Raw genomic sequence first — 19,947 nt, forward strand, 5'->3', positions numbered from 1 at the left:
GATCAAGCTCTCATGGGCTTCTGTGGACAAGCATCTGCAGAGCTGTTCTCCCCACTGGGCTGGCAGGTCAGCCGAGGCAAAGCGGAGAGAGGGGAGGGGGCGAGAAGCAGGAGCGGCCTGGAATCAGCATTTGGCATCTCTGCCTCCATGGGCGTGTGTCCAGCGCTGGGCTACCGGGAAAGAGCAGAAGTACTTGGTGTTCCTCAATAAACAAACTTCTTAATCTGAGCAAATAAAAAAGCCACTGGGAGCCCTGACTCGCTCTGAGCGGGCCGTTTTCTCAAAGCGACTCTGGTGTGGAATGCGTGTAATTAGGTACCTTCAGGGAGGTGGCCTTGGCATCACTTCCTTTAGTTTATTAACATGGAGAAAGCACCGCTCACCACACCATCAGCTTAAACTGTTGGATCCTAACAGGACAAGCCAAGTTAATGGATGAAGTCCCTGGAGAGTCTGCAGGTGCGAGGAAGCAGAGAGCGGCTATGCAGGAAAAGACAGAGGTGTGAAAGCTGAATTTTTGTTTTGTGTTTAGCTAAACGCAATGGCAACCCAGTACTCTTGCCTGGAAAATTCCATGGACGGAGGAGCCTGGTAGGCTACAATCCATGGGGTCGCAAAGAGTCGGACACGACTGAGCAGCTTCACAAATGCAATCTAAAAGCAACTTTTAAGATATAAATCAAATTCTCGTTGTCGTTAGCGAAGATCCTTTTTTTTCTCCTGATTGTCACCTTTCCAAGAAACCATCTTTAATCATTCCGTTTTTTGAATCTTACCACTGTGGCTCACCTCTCAGAAATTTCAGAAATGATTTGGAATCAGTACAGTAGGGGAAAAAAATATTTATTTTCTAAGGTCATTACCTTGACAGGCAAAACAAAGCATTTTTCAATTTCATTCAGAAATACATTTAAAAAAATACATAGACCAATATGGCCTGCCCAAACGTATATTTAACATGGTAAATATAAGGAATAAACTGTTTGAATATAAATATCTATAAAAATATAAGTACATCAAAATGTAATCCAACCTCTTCCATGAGCCAATAAAGGAAAATAATTTTACTGCTTTAAAGCATCACCAATGTTTACCCTTCAATACCTCTCCACAACAACCCTATACCATTGTGTTTCCAAAAATCAAGGTAAGTAAGGGAAAGTCCTGATTCAACTGATCTTTTCATTTTTCCTTAGGGAACAGAGCTAGTGGACGACCATGAAAACGTTATATCTACTATTGATGCATTAGACAGACTTCCACGAGGCTAGGATTTAGGATGGGGTTTTTTTCTGGGGGGGAAGAGTTTGGGGAGGCAATAATTAAAGGTGGGAAATGCTTTGTCAGAGTGCAATACAGATGAGGTAGTCTCCTATGCATGAAACTCAGATTCTGATTTTCAGTAGTAACAGTTTCTTTCAGTTTTGCATTTTACGAATTAGAAAAACAAGTCTTTTTTTTTTTTTTTTTTTTTTTTAACTCGAGTGTTTGTCCTTCGAGTGTTTTCAATTTGTGCATTCCTTAGAAAAATCTTCTCGGGGCTTTGGAGTTTCTCCCTGAAATGTGCCAGGCGCCTGAGAGAGACACAGACAGTCCCTTCGGACCCTCTTGGGAACTCCGCCCACAAGTGGAATCTCCTCTCCGCCTCTGGCCGGAGGAGGAATCCCAATCTGCAGGTCACTGGGTCTCTTTGCCTTCTTTGCGGGGCCCACTGTCACCCCCATGGAGGAGAGACGGATGAAAACAGTCAGCTCAGATGGAGACAAATGAAGACTGGCTGGGGGCACTCCTTAACCTTTCCTGGAATGCTTGCGTCCAGGGCGCTGGTCCCCTGCCAGTCTGGAACAAGAAACCGTCTGAGCAGGCAGGACGCGTTTGCCTCGATCCCAGCCCCGTGGGCAGCGCAGAGTCAGGCCCAGGGCTCTCCGTGGACGAGGAGCTTCAGACAGGCCCCCAAATCCCGCCCTCAGTGAGCACGGTTGTAGGTCACTGTCTTATCTCCATAGAGCTGGGCTTTCAGCTTGGCAACACGAAAAGATGTTTTGATGCTGTTGCGGATGGCCTCCAACCTATTAAAACCAGACAAGAGAAAATAAATTTTTTTTTTTTAAGAAAAAATTATTCTTGGGCAAAAGAAACATCTAAAATTAGAATCTGGCACAAACAAATCTAAATCTGGATCCTCAACTTTCACCCTCAACCACGACCACGTGCTTCTCTACTAACCCCAAATGAAAACAAACTGCCTCTGATGCCTAGGGTGAGGCAGGGTTCGGTGAGCAAGGAGAGGGGGTGATGCGGTCATATTTACAGGGGCTGGGAATTAAAGAAATCTTAAAGCACGATTTTAAGGTGGACTAGAGAGACTTTCTTTTCTTTTTTAGCCCTACTCCAAGCACTGTTCCAACTCTGGTGGGATTGTATGGAGACACTTACTCAGCAAAGGTTTCAAATTCTCAATCACACAAGGAATTGAAGTGGGCTTTGAGGGGGAAAGGAATTCAAAAGGAGCAGGCCTACAGGCAGGACCCAAAGCAAACGTTTTATGGCAATTAAAAACTATTGTTTTTGCAGGTTTAATATTCTCTTTGGGTGGGAAGAACAGTAACATTGATTCAATAGTTGATGTAATGGAAACTAATAGAAAAAAATAACAACTTCCAAGTTAGTTCAGAAAGGGTGGTTTACATAATCTTGCCATCCTGAGAAGCACTGTGCTGTTCTCAGTCATGTCCGACTCTCTGCGACCCCATGGATTGCAGCCCTCCAGGCTCCTCTGTCCATGGGGATTCTCCAGGCAAGAATATTGGACTGGGTAGCCATGCCCTCCTCCAAGGGATCTTCCCAACCCAGGGGCTGAACCCAGATCTCCCACATTGCAGGTGGATTCTTTACCATCTGTGCCAGCAGGGAAGCTCAAGAATACTGGAGTAGGAAGCCTATCCCTTCTCCAGGGGATCTTCCCGACTCAGGAATCGAAACCCGGTCTCCTGAATTGCAGGCGGATTCTTTACCAGCTGAGCTACCAGGGAAGCTCGGAGGGGCACTAGTGGCCTGAGTTCATAAACATGGAGACTTCAAGGTCACGTGGGAAGCGCTGAGCATGGCCTCAGACAGTAGTAAACAACTCAGAAGTCGTTCATGACCTCCTGTCCTGTGCTCAGAACACTTGGATCCTAGAATTTCTTGCTACTGGATTTCTAGGAAAAAAATGCCTCTGACCATGAGAGGGAATCATACGCTATAGGACAGATCTGAAAGCAGGATTCCTCCCCCGTAGCTTGTGAATTTCAGGATGCTTAGGTTGTGGAAGGTTTATCACTACAGACCCCCTCAGAGCAACCCTGTTGTATTACTAATCCAGATCCCTGCTCATGACTGATTAAAAAATAAGAAAGCTGTTGAGAATGACATTGGGTCTCCACCGAATGCATTTCCCTATTAAAAAAGTGAATAAACCAACCTGAAAAACGACATGTTCTAACTCTCACCAACCCTACTTAATGACTTTATTTTCCCTTTGGCCATCTGAATAACTGCTATGTTTTTGAAGAATTTGATTATACGTGATTTAAAAATATAAAATTTCCCTGAAATGATTCTTAATTTCTCAGGGAAAGCTGTAAATATGTTGACTGAGAGATGCCAAAACTCGACGTGACCAAATGACAGAGGTGTCCCTAGATAGATTTTGTTTGGATGAGTGGTGTGTGTGCTAAAGGGCAGCAGACCGCATTATATAAACCACTGTTTCTGAACCGACTTGGAAATTATTACTATTTTTCTGTTAGTTTCCATTACATCAAAAAAACTTTTGAGAAGGATTCTTTGGCTCTTTTAAATCTAGAGAACACAAAGCTCTCCCCTTCCTCCCTTCCCTTTATTTTGTCTCTAAGCCTTTCTCCCAGAGGTAAGAAGGACTGCAGGCTCTTTATAGGTGGAGGGGACCAGCTGTTCCTAAGAGTCTCTCACCTTCTTGTTTTCCTTCCGGCCACGAGCTGCTGATGAAGACACTTCTCTCTGAGCTTAGAATGGTCTTTTCCTCTCTTTTGGCTGTTCCAGGCTTTCTCCATGGAGTCTTGGTCCCTGTCAAAATACAGATAGAGAGGACATTTCAGCAATAGGAACTCTGGTTGTTCTCAATGTCTCTGCTGCTTTCTTCAAAACAAGAAGACAGCATCACAAGAGGAAGAAGGTCAGGGGGCCAAAAAGCTGATCAAAAACAAAGGTGTTTCTACTCACCTGAGTTCTTTTCCTGCTTGGCAAAAATTCCAGCATTTCTTGTCTGTCTGGCTAGCACACTGGCATCTCTTCCTGTGGACTGTCGCCTTTGTAGGAAAGAAGTCCTTTAAGGAGCGCTTGGACCTAGCAGGGCTTCCGAGTCCATATGGAACAATGTGCCTATTATGGAAAGAGAGAAACAAAAGCTATGAGCATAATTAATCCTCTCCAAAGGCTGCATTCTTTGGGGGCAACCTCCTTCCATTAAGACAGAAGGAGAGCATGAATGGAGGGAAGTGGCTCAGGGGAGTGGAGGGAACAGCATTTGGTAGTGAAACTTAAAACAGTCAAAGGTGGTAACAGCGCCCGTCAATGGCCCTGAGGGTGTGGACCCAACCGGGAGAAAATCACTTTCTCTAAGTCAATGACATTCCATGTCAACTCTGGACACAGTTCAGTTCCTTCTTGACATGGCAGCCTTGTTTTGTGGCCCAAACTATGACATTTCTGCTTTGCTATCTGTTTCATATTTTCTTCCTTTTCTCTCTACTTAGTTAACAGCCCTTGGGAGGCAGGGGACTTCCGTGCAAAACCATGACTCACAAGATTTTGAAAACCGATTTTCAACTCAAGTGATACTCGGATATGCTAAAAGGGGCCCCCGGGGAGGCTGGAGGAGACACACTGCCTGGAGAGCGGTTCATACCATATCTGCACACCTCCGGTGATTTTGGTGATTATCATGTGGCTATAGAAGGACTCTTTGCCAGAAGGCTCTCCAGCAATTTCCAGTGTGTGCATTATGATTCTCACCCAAGGAGTAAAGTCCTCCCCTTGGTAGTATCAGCTTACTAAATACTTTTTGTTTTGGTTTTTGTTTGGTTTGACTTGATTTTGTTTGGATTTTGGTCATCCTCGCTATAACGGGACTCTGTAGGTACAATCAGTGCGTTTTTGTTTACAGCTCTTTCTGGTGAATGAATTACTTTGCAGGGAGTAAGGGGAGAAACTGCTCTCTTCACTCTGGAGGCAGAAGAGATATCTGATCAAGGCGTTCCTACTGCTGTCTTAAAATAGGCTTTTCCAAAGGGCAAGGACAAAGGAGTCGGGACACTCAAGTTCCAGGTCTCACTCCGCACAAACTCAACCTTGCAAATGACTTCAACCATCTGGGTCTTAGTTTTTTCCAAAAGTAAACTGAGGAGACAGCCTGTAAGTCTCTGTCATCACTTCTGCCTCTTAAGTCTCTACGCCCCCATGAGAAGCACAGGTTGGACTAACCCACAGATGACCTCAGCAGTGGCTTCTTTAAACCCAGGGGATGAGAGAACATTCACCCCTAGGCCTGATACAAAGATGTTCCCCCCAACCCCCGAGATGCGTGACACCCTCTGGAGGGGCGTTTTGCCCACGGAGGCACTTTCCTGTGGTCAACAGTGCTACCTTCAGAGACCACGCCAGACAGTAACCAGAGAAACTGGGCTCCGGTCTCCCGTGGAGCCAGAGGGGAGAAAGCCTAGAGTAAGGATGCCCTCTAGAGACTCACTCTGGAGTGTTGACCCAGATGATGTCCAGGTGGCAGAAGTAGACGCACTCCTTATCCATCAAGGAGGAGCAGGAGCAGCGCTTGGACCGGCGGGGCCTCCAGGGCGTGACAGGAGCAGGCTTCTCCCCGCCGCTCTCTGCTCCCGCGCGGAGCTCGGTGCCCAGGACCGCTGGGGAGAGAGACACAGCAGGTCAGAGGGAGGTGTCTGCTCCAAGGCCCGGAGGCACACGGGCCACGGCTTGGATGCCAGACCCAGCAGAGCAGGTAAAAGCAGATGAAGCATGCCACCAGCCTCCAGCAAGGAACACAGAGGAGAAAGGATGATTTTTTTTTTTCCCCTCCTTAACATGACTTCACCTGTGTCGCCACTGGCTTATCTGCCTTCAGAGAGATTAAACAAGTGCAGGGGAAACAGCTACCTAAAAAAGGACTTACCAGCCCCACGAAGGACACAGCCTTCAAGAAAATACTTAGAAACACTGCGTATGAGACATTTAGGTTGGCTTCTACATGGAACCGAGCGCAGCCTACTGTGGCTTAAAATGGGCTGATGACCAAAACAACCTGCAACTAAATAAGTCATACTGTCTTTCCCTAGACTCACAGCCACTTCCCTCCATTCAGTACCCACCGCTTCCCACCTTGTGTTAAGGCAGGGAGTAGCTCAGAAGAGAGGCACCTTCAGAACTTAGGTGGAAATCCAAAGCTTCGGGGAGGTGACTGGAAAGAGAGAAGTCAGCTGAATAGGCAAAACCCGGACTGAAGGGAGCACCAAGCAGCCGCTCTCGGAACCCAGATAAAGGTTCTGTGGGCTTTGGATTCTGACTCCCGGGAGCAGGAGGGCGTGCGTGGGATCTACCAGCTCCCCCTTCCTCACCGCAGCCTTGCCTCCTCTTACTGACAAGTTAGCCCTGCAGCTTATCTGCCCAATTTTGTACATTTCAAATGATCAGACACATTCCAGGATTTTCATTCCCTTGACATCCTTTTCTCTTCAATCGGGGTCACGAAAAGACAAAAAAAGTGCACTGACCCTAGAAAGAGAGAAACGGGCAGATGCTCACACACTATCTAAATCCCTCGGTAGCCAAGATTTATTCTAGCTCCCCTCCCAGGACAGGTGAAGAACACTGGAAATGGAGCTCACACTGCTGTGAGTGCCAAAAACCTGCCAAAAGAAACCCAAAGTCAATAATGACAAAGTTTAAAGAAAACATCTGCTTTGCCCTGAAACTGCCTGGAGGGTTTTTTCCCCAGACTGTTCTGCAGGTGATTTTAGTGTGCATACACTGCTTGAATGACTTGAATAAAATTCCTTGGCTTTTGAGTTGAAAAGCATGAATGTTCTACACATTAACTCACTATTAAAACAGTATTTGAATAAGATATAAATACCTATGCGTCCTTTTACCTGTATGAACAGAAAGATTGCAAACACACATTTAGCTAAATTACATCTTGTTTTTAAGTCATATTTTTCAAAACCAAGAAACACACCAGGCAATAATAATCATGTCACTTTAATGCTAGAGGAGCAATGGTCTTCCACGGAGAATTCCACCCACCCCCCCCCACCCCCCCCAGAAAACTTCAGCAGCTCTGAGTACTAACTCCCCTGCACTTGATCTCTGAGCGGCAGTCATAAAACTCTGGGAGAAACAGAAGCAAGAAAAGCATTAAGGTGGAAAAAAAAGACCGGAGCATTCAAGGATTTTACAAGTCGCCGTGCCTACCTGCTTCTGGAGCTCCTTGGAAAACCACAAACAGCAGAGCGAAAATCATGGGGAAATAATCCATTCTGGGAGGAGGGGGATTAAAGGAGGGGTTCAAAATCTTTCCCCCTGCAGACTAAACTCGAAGGGGAAAAAAAAAAGCGTAGAAAAAAAAAATCAGCTTCAGTTCTTTCCAAGCGCTTCGGGTTCTCCGGATCTCAAAATGGTACTTCGTCCTGATTGCTGTTTAACGGGGAGAAAAAAAGAAGTTTCTTCCCTGCAGAGAGGCAGAGCGAGCGGTCCCAGTACGCACGCGGCGGCGGCGGCGCGCGGACCCTGGAGGCGCCGGTCCCAGTGCGGAGGCAGGAGCGCGTCTGACCTGGACAGCTCTCGGCCGGCTTTTTATATTGAACCCCTATAGAGTGGGGGTAAACAGCTCCGATTTTATTCCAGCCCCCAGACAATGTTATTGTGTCATTAGTCACCACCAGGCAACGTGCAGCCGGAGATAAGGCCGGGCTCTAGAGGAAATCACTGCTAACTTCAGAGGCAGACGCCGTCTGACAATTCAGGGGCAGGGCTAAGAAAAAGAAAATACCCATTAGAGAGAGACCTTTGGTAAACCTGCCCGTGTGGCGCGCAGCCGTCTGCTTCCCCTTTGCAAGCTGCCAGCCCCGGAGTTCAAGAATCAGAAGAGGGACTCCAGCAAAGTCATACCATTGGTATGAAAAGTATGAGCTCCAGTTTAAATAGATTGTATTGTTGTGTGCGGGGGGAATTTTTTTTTTTTTATTATTATTGTTCGCTTCACTTGCCTTTTATGTCTCTCTGATTCCTTAGTGCTGATCAGACCGGGGGACTCTCTCCCTCCATCCCCCCTCCCCACCGACTCGGGGTCAGTTTATCTTGGCAGATAGATCCATACACTTTTCTCTGACTTCTGACCCCCCTCCCCTCGAGTCTGTTGGGCTCGAGTTCTTTGCGTCCACAGTGGGAAAGATCGGAGAAGGATTGGCAAGGAAAGGAAGTTTTTTTTAAAAAAGAACCCCTTTAAGCACATACCCAATCCTTTCAGGATTGCTGATTAGAAACCCCCACGAACTTTTTATTTTTGTATCCACCCTCTTGGCTTCCCCGGATCCCCTCCACCTTGGAGGGGGTGGGGCACCAATCTTAAGAAATAGGCAGAGAGGAACGCCAGGGGGAGACGGAGAGCTACAGGGGCGGATGTTTTAGGACAAAAAGGCACAGCCTCTGCTTCCAAATAAGTAACAGAAGGAAAGGCAGCCACCTGAGGAGGGAGCTTAGGAAGGGAAGGGCTGACGCCTGACCCAGAAAGCAGCCTGCCCCTCGGAATAGTCTACATACTCCCTACATCGGGACATCTATTCTGGATCATTGTTTTCCTTTGGCTTTTGCTTGTATGTCCAAGGGGTGTCCTTGTGCAGGGTTAGGTGGACATGCCATGCGGGTCGTGTTGGGAAGGAGGAAGTGCCCTCATTGAATAAGGGATCAGATAATGCCTCACATTTAATAATAATGTGTTTATGTTTTCAAAGCAATTTCCTGTCTCTGCAACCATGACATAGCCCCCGAGGTTCCCACAGGGCAGTTATCCGAGGAGGAGACAACCTGCTGTCCCGTGCAGAGCAAAACATGAAGACAAGACACTTGGCCTTTTCAATTAGCCTCATTTTTCAAGTGAGACAGCTGAGGTGCCCAGTATTTCCTGGCTTCCTCAAAGTCCTCTGTGCTGCTGAGTTAGGCCCCTGGGATAAATTTACAGCATCTTTCCTGCCCCAGAGAAAGATGTGTCTGTGTCTCACTCCTGGGGACACCATCAAATAGATGCTTCTTCCATTTCCTCATCGTGTGTCACTCTAAATCCACCTCCACACACCCACCCTTGGGGAGATTCGAACTTGGATTCATTTCTGATACTCGGGAGAATTCCACAGAGCCACCTCCTCCGCCTTCTCTGCTTCCTCTTTACTCTAGAATCACAAGGACAGAATTTTGTCCCCACACCTAAGCTGTGGACCTGGGCACACTGGTCTTCCTGGATCCCCTTGGAGGTCACAGTTGGGGGGACAGTGAGGAGCAGTATCAGATCCATAAGGAGGTCTGTCCCTTAAACCAGCCATCGAAGAGCTGAAGGTGGGGGAAAGTCAGGAACCCTCCCTCCCCACCCCCCAGGAGAGGCCTCCACCCAGGGGTCCCTGTCTGGGCCCTCTGCCTCCCCCCCTGTGTGCTGACCTCTGCCCCACCCTGGGGGCCAAGGAGGGCACAGCTCCCCTCGGACTGGCTGCCACCTGGCAGGGAGCCAGCTCTGGCCAGCATCTTCCAAACCTCCTCCCACCAGCAGGACCCAGAAGCGCAGAGAAGACCCAGGTCCCACTCACAGGATCCAAGCTTCCCCCAAGGAGGCAGAGGTGCCCTGGGCAATGTGTCACGGCAGGAAATGTGTCCCACCCCCATTCTTTTTTTTTTTAACCTCCTGCAAAATTTAACAAAACACTGGCCACAGTTAGTACCTACCTGTTCTCCCCAGAAACTACTGCCCAGCCCCTCCCAGTCTCTCTGGGTTCAGCCTGGAATACCCTCTGGCAAAGAAGCCCATCTCTTAACCACCCCCACTTTGGTGAGGTTGCCCCTGCAGGTGCCAGCAGCGCCCAGCGATCAGGTGGAAAAGTGAAGCAAAATGCACCTGCCCACACACCTTCCCACAGCCTGCCCTCCCCTCCTCAGCTGTGTCATCCAGTGAATTATTTAAATTATAAATATAAAACGGAGGCAGCAGCTTCTGCCCCCCTCCCAGCACCCCTGACCTTCTGTTCAAGTCAATGCCCGAGGTTTCAGATCCGGGAGGGTCCCGTGGTTCCAAGACCCATCCAGCCCCCATCTCTTTGAGTCTGGAGTTTCTGGGATGCACACGGACAAGAATGGACGTATGTGTGTGTGTGTGTGTGTGTCTGTGTGTGTGTGTCTGTGTGTCTGTGTCTGTGTTTCCATTTTTCTTTGTGCATCTTGGGGCAATGGCTGTGTCTGTCCTCCCATCTTGCTTACTGGAGGAGGAAGTGGGAGCCCCTTCCAAGTGCAGAGAAGGCAGCTATCTGCAGGGCAGCTGCCCAACAAAACATTTTGCCAAGAAGCAAGAGCGGGAGGGAGGAAGCACCCCCAACAAACCAGTTTTACAAGCTGGATGCTGCCACTGCTTCTCCCGAAGCCTGGCTGGGGAGGGAGGAGGAGAGGAGAAGGGTAAAGTCACTGGACAAAGTAATAAAAGGGAAGATCCCACCTCCCTGCCCCAGGCCCCAGGCTCCCACCCAGCCCTCCAGAACCCAGCTCTTTGCAGCCACAGTCCAGCTCAGAGAGGAAAGGGAAGGGAAGGGAGAGAAGAGGTCAACAAGATGGTTTTCTCCCCCAATAGAATAGTTTTCTCTTGCTGTTCTTGCTTTTAAGGTTACACTTGAACACTGGCAACTATTTGATAAAGCTATTTTGTGTGTGTGTTTCTTTCTGTATCTTTTGCTAATGTATTAATAGATAGCTATAAATAAAATACCCTGCTCCCCAAATACAGATGCTACACAGTAGCAAAGGGTACTGTTTTTAGCACTCCTCAGCTTCGCTCTTTCTCAACTTTTGCGTAATAAAATTTGCAACTTTGCCAAGCCAGTAAATTTGGGGTGAGACAATGTGCATTGAGCTCAGCAAAAAAAAAAAAAAAACAAAAAAACGGCCCTTAGGTCTCTGGGAGAGCGCACGAGGAGTAGGGAGCTGGTTTTGTGTGGGCTCGTCGAAGCTGTCCAGGCCACCAGTTCAGTCACGCATTGTTGACTGTTTTAAGTTCCTACTTTGCATAGCACGGTGCACTGCGGGCGTTACCCTGTGACATATTATAACCTCCAGGAGTCATGGACAAACAGCTTCTCCTTCTGTCAAGATCTAATGGTATTTAGCACAGGAAATTGGATGGTGCTCTGGAGAGCTTCATCCTATGCATCTGAAAACATAGAACATAAGAGCCCATTGATATGGTAGATGAATGCATAAAGGTGTGGTGTATAGATACATATATACAATTCCACGTGTATATAATGGAATACTACTCAGCCATAAAAGGAAACATGGCTAGAATGAGAGGGTATTATGCTCCTTGAAATAAATTTCTTTATCAGACAGATAAAGAAAATGCCATATGATTTTACTTACATGTGAAATCTTAAAAACAACAACAAAAATAACAAAACCAAAACAGACTCATGGATACAGAGACCAAGCTGGTGGTTGCCAGAGGGGAGGGAGGAGAGGACTGAGTGTAATAGGTGAGGGAGATTGAGAGGTACAGACTCCCACTTGTGGAATCAATAGACCATGGGGGTTTAATGTATGGCACAGGGAATATGGATAATAATAACTTTGATAATGACTTTGTATGCTGACAGATGGTAATTGGACTCATCACGGTGATCATTTTGTAATGCATAAGAATATCAAATCACTATGCCATACATCTGAAGCTAATATAATATTGTAATACAGGTATTTGAAATGTAATATCTACAAAACAGAAACAGCATCACAGACCCAGAGAATGAACTTCTGGTTACCAGGTGGGAAGGATGGGGGAAAGGGATGGTTAGGGAATTTGGGAGTGACATGTAGACACTGCTATGTTTAAAATGGTTAATCAACAAGGACCTACTATATAGCATAGGGGATTCTGCTCAATGTAAAAAAGGAAAATAAGTTTCTTGTAAAATGGTGGTTTTCAGGAGATGGAGGTGAGGTGGATGAGGGAAATGGAAGTCATGTTGGTCAAAGGATATAAACTTAGAAAATGAGTAAGATCTGAGGATGTAGTGTGTAACCTGGTGATTATAGTCAACAATATTGTGTTCTATGGCTGAAAGTTTCTAAGAGTAGATCTCAAATGTTTTCACCACAAAAATAGAATGGTAATTATGTGATGTAATGAAGGCGCTAGCTAACACTATGGTGGTAATAATTTGCAACATATAAATGTATCAAATCAACACACCATACCCCTTAAACTTACACAAACTTATGTGTCAACCATGTCTCTATTTGAAAAAAGTTTCTTTTGCACCTCATATAAAACGGCAAAAAATAAGCCAAAGGTCCATCCTTGTTATCAACTTCTGTGTAATAAAAATCCTTTGGTATCCTGCTGAAATTTATAAAGCTACCCTAAGAAAGTAGCAAGAAAATGATTCATTTGAAACTCATTTTCATATTAGAAATCAGAAATCAGGAAGCTTCTAATATTCAATTTCATGTGCACGTATGATAATTAAGTCCACGTGGGTGCCAAAAAGTGATTCTAAGCAGTTTGTACGTTCCAGGTTCAGTTCAGTTCAGTCACCAGGGTCTTTTACACTGCAGGTGGATTCTTTACCAGTTGAGCTATCAGGGAAGCAGGAATATGGTGATCCTAGAATGATTCAAGAGCTAATCATGGAATGAAAGAGGCTAAATGGATGTTTTAAAGAATAGCAAAAAGATCTTCAGAGATGAGAGGGATTAGGAGCTGTGGCCAAGGGTCTGAGAATGGGCAGAGAATGTTAGCAAGATGGGTTGGTCATTGGATTTACAGTTTCATTGGATCGAACGATTGATGAAGATATAAGAGAGCAAGATTGTCCTGGTGATGTATGCAGGTAATTCTAATATCTCAGCGACGCGTCAGCATAATGTTCAATGTCTGCAGGGCTCACACTGTGACATCCTCAGGATGCATATGGGGCACAAAAAAGAAAAGCCACAGAAACCATGAAGAACTCCTTCTTAGTGAATCAGCTGATTTTTGACAGTTCAGTGTATGGACTATGTCACCATTAGAAGGTCTGGATTTTATTTGTATTAGAAAAATATTGAATGAGTTAAAATTATTCCCACATTTTGCAAATCTCCTTTTTTGGACTTAGTCATTTACAGTAGGGCAAAGTCTTCACTATAGTGTTAGTTTATTAGCCATTCAGTCGTGTCCAACTCTTTGTGAACCCATGGACTATAGCCCTTCAGGCTCCTCTGTCCATGAGATTTCCCAGGCAAGAATACTGAAGTGAGTTGCCATTTCCTTCTCCAGGGAATCTTCCCACTCCAGGGATGGATCCTGGGTCTCCTGCATTGTAGGCAGATTCTTTACCATCTGAGCCACCAAGAGTTTTAGAAATGTTCTCTGACTGCCTGCATTTTCTTTTCATCCCCTTCCTTTCATGAGAAAAGATTTGATATAAGGATTATATTTATTATTCTCATCAGCTGCCCACCAACATGTAATTCAAGTTTTCCTCTTTAAACTAGGATTTTGATGGAAGAAAATTTCTCTTCCAATAATATGTTTTCTTAAATACGAGTATGCAGTGAACTGCGTGTGTGCTGACTGTCATCATAGGGAAAAAAAATTGGGAAAGAGAGGGTTACTTATTTAAAGGGGCATTTGGATTTATTTTAAAATGCTAATTCAATTTCACAAGTTCCAGAATATATCTAATGCTAAGGGATTGTTTGATTTGGCATTTCTAGTTCTTTAGTTTGTTCTTTTGATGGGAAAAAAAAAAAAAGAAAAAGCTTTTTGGACTGGTTACAAGAATAATTTTCCTGGAAATTGATGTCTTTAAATTTTTTTTTTCTGTGAAGTTTAAAAAACATCCATATACTTTTTGTTCATATTCAATTCAGTTCAGCTCAGTTCAGCTCAGTCACTCAGTCGTGTCCAACTCTCTGCGACCCCCATGGACTGCAGCACTCCAGGCTTCCCTGTCCATTACCAACTCCCAGAGCTTGCTCAAACTCATGTCAATCGAGTCGGTGATGCCATCCAACCATCTTATCCTCTGCCGTCCCCTTCTCCTACTGCCCTCAATCTTTCCCAGAATCAGGGTCTTTTCAAATGAGTCAATTCTCTGCATCAAGTGGCCTAAGTATTGGAGCTTTAGCTTCAGCATCAGTCCTTCCAATGAATATTCAGGGCTGATTTCCTTTAGGATTGACTGGTTGGATCTCCTTGCAGTCCAAGGGACTCTCAAGAGTCTTCTCCAATACCACAGTGCAAAAGCATCAACTTTTCTGTGCTCAGCTTTCTTTATAGTCCATCTCTCACATCCATACATGACTATTGTAGACTAGACAGACCTTGGTTGGCAAAGTTAATATCTCTGCTTTTTAATATGCTGTCTAGGTTGGTCATAGTTTTTCTTCCAAGGAGCAAGTGTCTTTTAACTTCATGGCTGCAGTCATCATCTGCAGTGATTTTGGAGCCCAAGAAAATAAAGTCTCTCACTGTTTCCATTGTTTCCCCATCTATTTGCCATGAGGTGATGGGACTGGATGCCATGATCTTTGTTTTCTGAATGTTGAATTTTACATCAGCTTTTTCACTCTCCTCTTTCACTTGCATCAAGAGGTTCTTTAATTCCTTTAGTTTGTTCATATTATTTAATATTTATTGATTATTGTCTTTCTCTGACAGTAGTTTTTACTAAGGACAGTGAAATAAGTCAAAAGGCTTTGAAGTACATTTCTTCCCTACATACAACTCACAAGAGCAGAGATGAAGTAAGCCAGAAAGATAAACACCAATACAGTATACTAACACATATATATGGAATTTAGAAAGATGGTAACAATAACCCTATATGTAAGACAGAAAAAGAGACACAGATGTATAGAACAGACTTTTGGACTCTGTGGGAGAAGGCGAGGGTGGGATGATCTGAGAGAACAGCATCAAAACATGTATATTATCAAGTGTGAAACAGATCACCAGTCCAGGTTGGATGCATGAGACAAGTGCTCGGGGCTGGTGCACTGGAATGACCCAGAGGGCTGGGATGGAGAGGGAGGTGGGAGGGGGGATCGGGATAGGGAACACATGCAAATCCATGGCTGATTCATGTGAATGTATGGCAAAAACCACTACAATATTGTAAAGTAATTAGCCTCCAACTAATAAAAATAAATGAAAAAAAAATGAGCAGAGAATGTGGGGTGATGATATTGTGTTTGCTGCTACCTTATTGTGTTGATTCATTGTAGAGAAATATGGGGGAAAGAAAAATGGAACAAAATGGAAGCTTTTAGGAGATGTCTGCTTTCGGCTGAATTTCAGGCTATAGTAAGAGTCCAGGGAAAGCAGTGTCGAAGACTATTTTTTGTCATTGATTTGCAATATGACATTAGCGTCAGGCAAACAACATGGTATGTGGGCTTCCTTGGTGGCTCAGACTGTGAAGAAACTGCCGCAATGCGGGAGACCAGGATTTGATCTCTGTGTCAGGAAGATCCCTTGGAGAAGGGAATTGCACTCCAGTATTCTTGCCTGGAGAATCCCATGGATGGAGGAGCCTGGTGGGCTACAGTCCATGGGGTCGCAAAGAGTTGGACACGACTGAGTGACTTATACTTTCACTTTCACTACAACATAATGATTCCGTATTTTTATAGACTACACTTCATTTAAAATTATAAAATATTGGCTATATATCCTGTGCTGTACAATATATCCTTATAGCTTATTTAATTTGTTGAAGTATAGTTATTTCCAATATTGTACTAATTTCTGCTATACAGCATGGTGATGAAGTCATATGGATATACATATTAATTTTCATATTCTTTTCCACTATGGCTTAACCACAGGATGTTGACTATAGTTCCCTGTGCTGTAGTGTAGGACATTGTTGTTTATCTGTTCTCTATATAACCGTTTGCATCTGCTAATCCCAAACTCTCAATCCATCCATCCTCCAGACCCTCTCTGCATTGGCAACCACAATTCCACTCTCCTGGTCCTTGTGAAGACTCACTTTAAGAGGAGGAAGGGGAGGAGGAAGAAGAAGAGGCATAAATCCTGTGGCCCTGTTCTCAGCCCTCCTTCCTGGGATGTGAGGGAAACAGGGAGCATTAGTTAGAGAATCTTGAAACTGATAATGTCCATGTAAAGTATGTTGTCTTGTTACAAAGTGGAAAAGATTTGGGGAACTGCAAAGTAGCTTGTTTAAAGACTTTCTTCCAAAGTTGTTTCAAGACTAGTCAGGGAGGGCTAACATTTGCTAGATAAGGCCTTTTACAGCATTGTTTCTTTCTGGCTGTTCTCTCTCCCCCAACATCCATTCTATTTTTGTACATTATCTGGAAGAAACTATCTTTTTGGACTAATGACCAGGTCTCTGCACGAGCCGCCTCCTTTTTCTCAATTCTCTCCCATCTTCTCCCCTTTCCAAGGAGCATTATGCCACTTGATGGTGACTTGAATCCCACAAAATGGGGCCACAGAGTATAGCTCCCATAGTGCAGATTTCTAGCCAAACAACCACTGCTCCTCTTTGATTGGCTAATATCTAGTTAGCTAGGTTAAAACATGGATTTTTCCCCCCTACTTTCAAAGGAGGACGGGAAAACACCTAGGACAGTTTAATCCTAATATACTTGTTAGTTTCTTTCCATCAAATCTATACTTACTTTATTCTTCTTACTTAAAGATAAGGTGATATGGGTTCAAAACCCTAGTGACATGATCTAGAAAGGACAAATAAATAATAAATTCTTAGTAATTTTTCAAAGACTTCCTTCCCTTCCAAAAAACCCTAAATCTGAAAAGAACAGCCACCTTTGGAATAGCCACCACCCTCTATAGTAAGAGCGGAAGAATAAAGAACACACTGGAAAAGAAGAGAATTTAAGGATGAAAAATGATGTCATCTAAAATTTAGCTGGAATGCCAAAATATGAGAACACCCAATTCTTCAGAAAGTGAAACTCAATGATATCGTGGTCCAAATGTAATTTATATAACTTATCAGGAACTAGTACCAAATAATTAAACAACCCCTCACTCAGACAAAGTATTTAGTCTCTGTCTGCCTTTTCCCAATATAAAATGAGAAAATATCACCTGCTACTTATCTCAAGATGCTGACATGAACGTTTGACTGAGGCTGCTTAGTTGAGACAAGCATGTCAATTGGACAGGTTTAATTAGTTAGGTATACACAGATCCACGTCAATTCTTCTGAAGTCAAGGATCCAGATAGGAAAAAAGAAAAAGCAAGACATCATCAAGATTAAATGTAAAAAAGAAGGAAAGAAAAACAGAAGTATAGTTTTATGTAAGCTCTGTTCCTGGATGCTGACAAGGGAAAAACACTTAATATCAGAACAAGTAATGGCAAAGATTTTAATTTGAAAAGTCAAGAAGAAAAAAAAATATCCTGAAACACAGAAGACTGTGTACATGGATGTTTGAAAAAGAAGGAAGGATGAGGCAATCATCATGAAGGCATGGTTTCTAGACTGAGCATATGCAATCTCAGTTCTTGCTGAAAATTTAGGATTCAAGCTATGCCGAGCACAATGGAGAAAACATGGTTTGTAGATATCTAAAATAGAAAAAAAAAAAAAATGATCAGAGGATAAAACCTCTTTCACTTGAACCGACTGTAATTGTTTCTTTATACAGGATGAAATTTGTTATAGAAGTTTTATATCAGGTTGTAGAGATGCTAAACCAATTATATATAAGTAACACACAAAATGCCTTAAGTGAAATGATAGTGAATGCAAGGTTTCAATTTTCTTGTATATGAAAATCTGTTAAAAACATCAAATACTGTTTAAAATAGTTGCATGTGTAAGCTGTTCTAAAGTATGAAACTATTAATAATGAAAATATGCTATTAATAAGGCAAAGTTATTATAGATGATAAAGAAATGTTCTCTATAGGTTTTTTATATTATTAAAAGTCACAAAAGCAGAGCGGTACTACTCATCTTCACTGAGAACCCAGGTTTTAACAGACCCTTTTACTACTCTGCTTGAGTGTTTTTGCAAGTTTCAACTCATTGCAGAAGCTAGCTTTTCTTTTCTTTTATTGCAGAATTATATTTTTCACAGACAGACTAAAGCCATCTTTACATTTGTCCTTGGTTATATTCCTCTCTTGCCATTTTTTATGTAGATTTTTTTACAAGCAACTCCAATAAGACTTCTTCCTGGTTTATTATACGAATGTCTTTTTCCTTTTTTATCAGGGTGGCTTCAGATTGGATTTCTCATAGTTAATTAAGCCATATTTTCAGCCTCTCATTCTTGAACAGTTTCCTTTTTAACAATCTTGGAAGTTAACACCTAATTTTACTGTAAGTTTTGGAGTCAACTTTCTGGAAACCAATGGTTTGTATCTGCCCTCGTTCAAGATTTCCCTGCTTACACTGTTGAAAGGGGTAGTAGGTTGCAGTTTCATTTAAGCTTCTTCAGCATTTTTATTTCACCAGTCATATTTCCTATTCAGTTCAGATTTTCCTACTGGCATCTTTCTGAGAAATGAGAGCAAGAGGATGTAAAATGAAAGATAAGAGGGAATCGGGGTTCAGACTCCCCGACTTACCAAAATTTACCCTAAACCAGCCCAACTTCACTCTCTCTCTGAACCCTCCTCCCATCTTTCCAGATTCCCAGGAGTGAGAGCACTCATTTTAGCTCATATCTTGGTTTACAAGCTCATCACCCTCCATCCCGGCACTTCATCTTCTAGTTCTCAGCTTAAACTGACCTCTAGCTTTAAACTCAAACTGACCCATCCCTCACGATGATACTGCACTGCTCTGGGTAGCTTCAGGAGTGGATAATAAATCTGCCCTTCCCACGTCCATTTCTAGGGACCACAGGACCATGTTTCTAGAATGTACCTCTTTTCTGCCTCTGGTACCATATGTTGCAATTTTTAAAAACTTTTTATTTTATATTGGGATATAGCCAATTAACAATGTTGTGACAGTTTCAGGTGAACGGTGAAGGGACTCAGTCATACATAGACATGTATCCATTCTCCCCCAAACTCCCCTCCCATCCAAGCTGGCACATAACATTGAGCAGAGTTTTCTGTGCTACACAGTCAGTACTTGCTGGTTATCCATTTTAAATATAGCAGGGTGCACATGTCCATCCCAAACCCCCTAACTTTGAGAAGCACTGAGCTTGAATTGCAAATAGAATTTGCACTGGTGAGTAAAAAAAAAAAAAAGCACATACACAATTCCTGTCTCTTTAGATCTGTAAGCCAAACAAGTAAACAGATAAAATAAAAATTGACATGTTTGGCCAAAAGCTATACAAGCAGAGAAAGAAGGAGAATATAGAAATAGAAACATTCAGGTGGAAAGACAGTATTCTTTCAAAAAGCAAGCCAAGTGTTTAGTTTTATAAAGGACACAAGTAATCAAACTGGGTTTTACAAGAGACTTTTTTTAATATAAAATTTGAAGGAAAAGTAAATATGTGGTGTGAGTGACATATATAAAAGGTCTACGTGGCTGTGACTAGACTCTGAAGGGAGAGTGGCTAGGAATTAAAGACCCTTGGGGACCCCAAGGAGTTGCCCCAGCAATGCTGTTGCAAGGAGGAAGACCAGAAGACCACAGCACCTTCTGGACCTTACAGAG

General features: G+C 43.6%; 1 protein-coding gene across 1 annotated transcript; it reads right to left on the reverse strand.

The window, feature by feature from the left end:
• Positions 1–826: 826 nt before the first annotated feature.
• Positions 827–8,046, reverse strand: EDN1 (endothelin 1). The gene is made up of 5 exons (XM_061147624.1): positions 7,501–8,046; positions 5,768–5,936; positions 4,243–4,401; positions 3,973–4,086; positions 827–2,069 (listed from the first exon to the last, which is right to left on the reverse strand). The coding sequence occupies exons 1-5, from the start codon at positions 7,562–7,564 to the stop codon at positions 1,967–1,969; spliced, it is 609 nt and encodes a 202-aa protein (XP_061003607.1). The 5' UTR covers positions 7,565–8,046; the 3' UTR covers positions 827–1,966.
• Positions 8,047–19,947: the final 11,901 nt, after the last annotated feature.

This window comes from Dama dama, chromosome 7, assembly GCF_033118175.1.
Source record: "Dama dama isolate Ldn47 chromosome 7, ASM3311817v1, whole genome shotgun sequence".
Classification (NCBI taxonomy): Eukaryota; Metazoa; Chordata; class Mammalia; order Artiodactyla; family Cervidae; genus Dama; species Dama dama.

Coding starts and splice junctions, on each gene's coding strand:
- EDN1 (XM_061147624.1), bottom strand. CDS start 7,564: ATGGATTATTTCCCCATGATTTTCGCTCTGCTGTTTGTGGTTTTCCAA. Junction 4,402..5,767: donor ATCTGGGTCAACACTCCAGA/GTGAGTCTCTAG, acceptor TTTCCATAATAG/GCACATTGTTCCATATGGAC. Junction 4,087..4,242: donor CAAGCAGGAAAAGAACTCAG/GTGAGTAGAAAC, acceptor GTATTTTGACAG/GGACCAAGACTCCATGGAGA.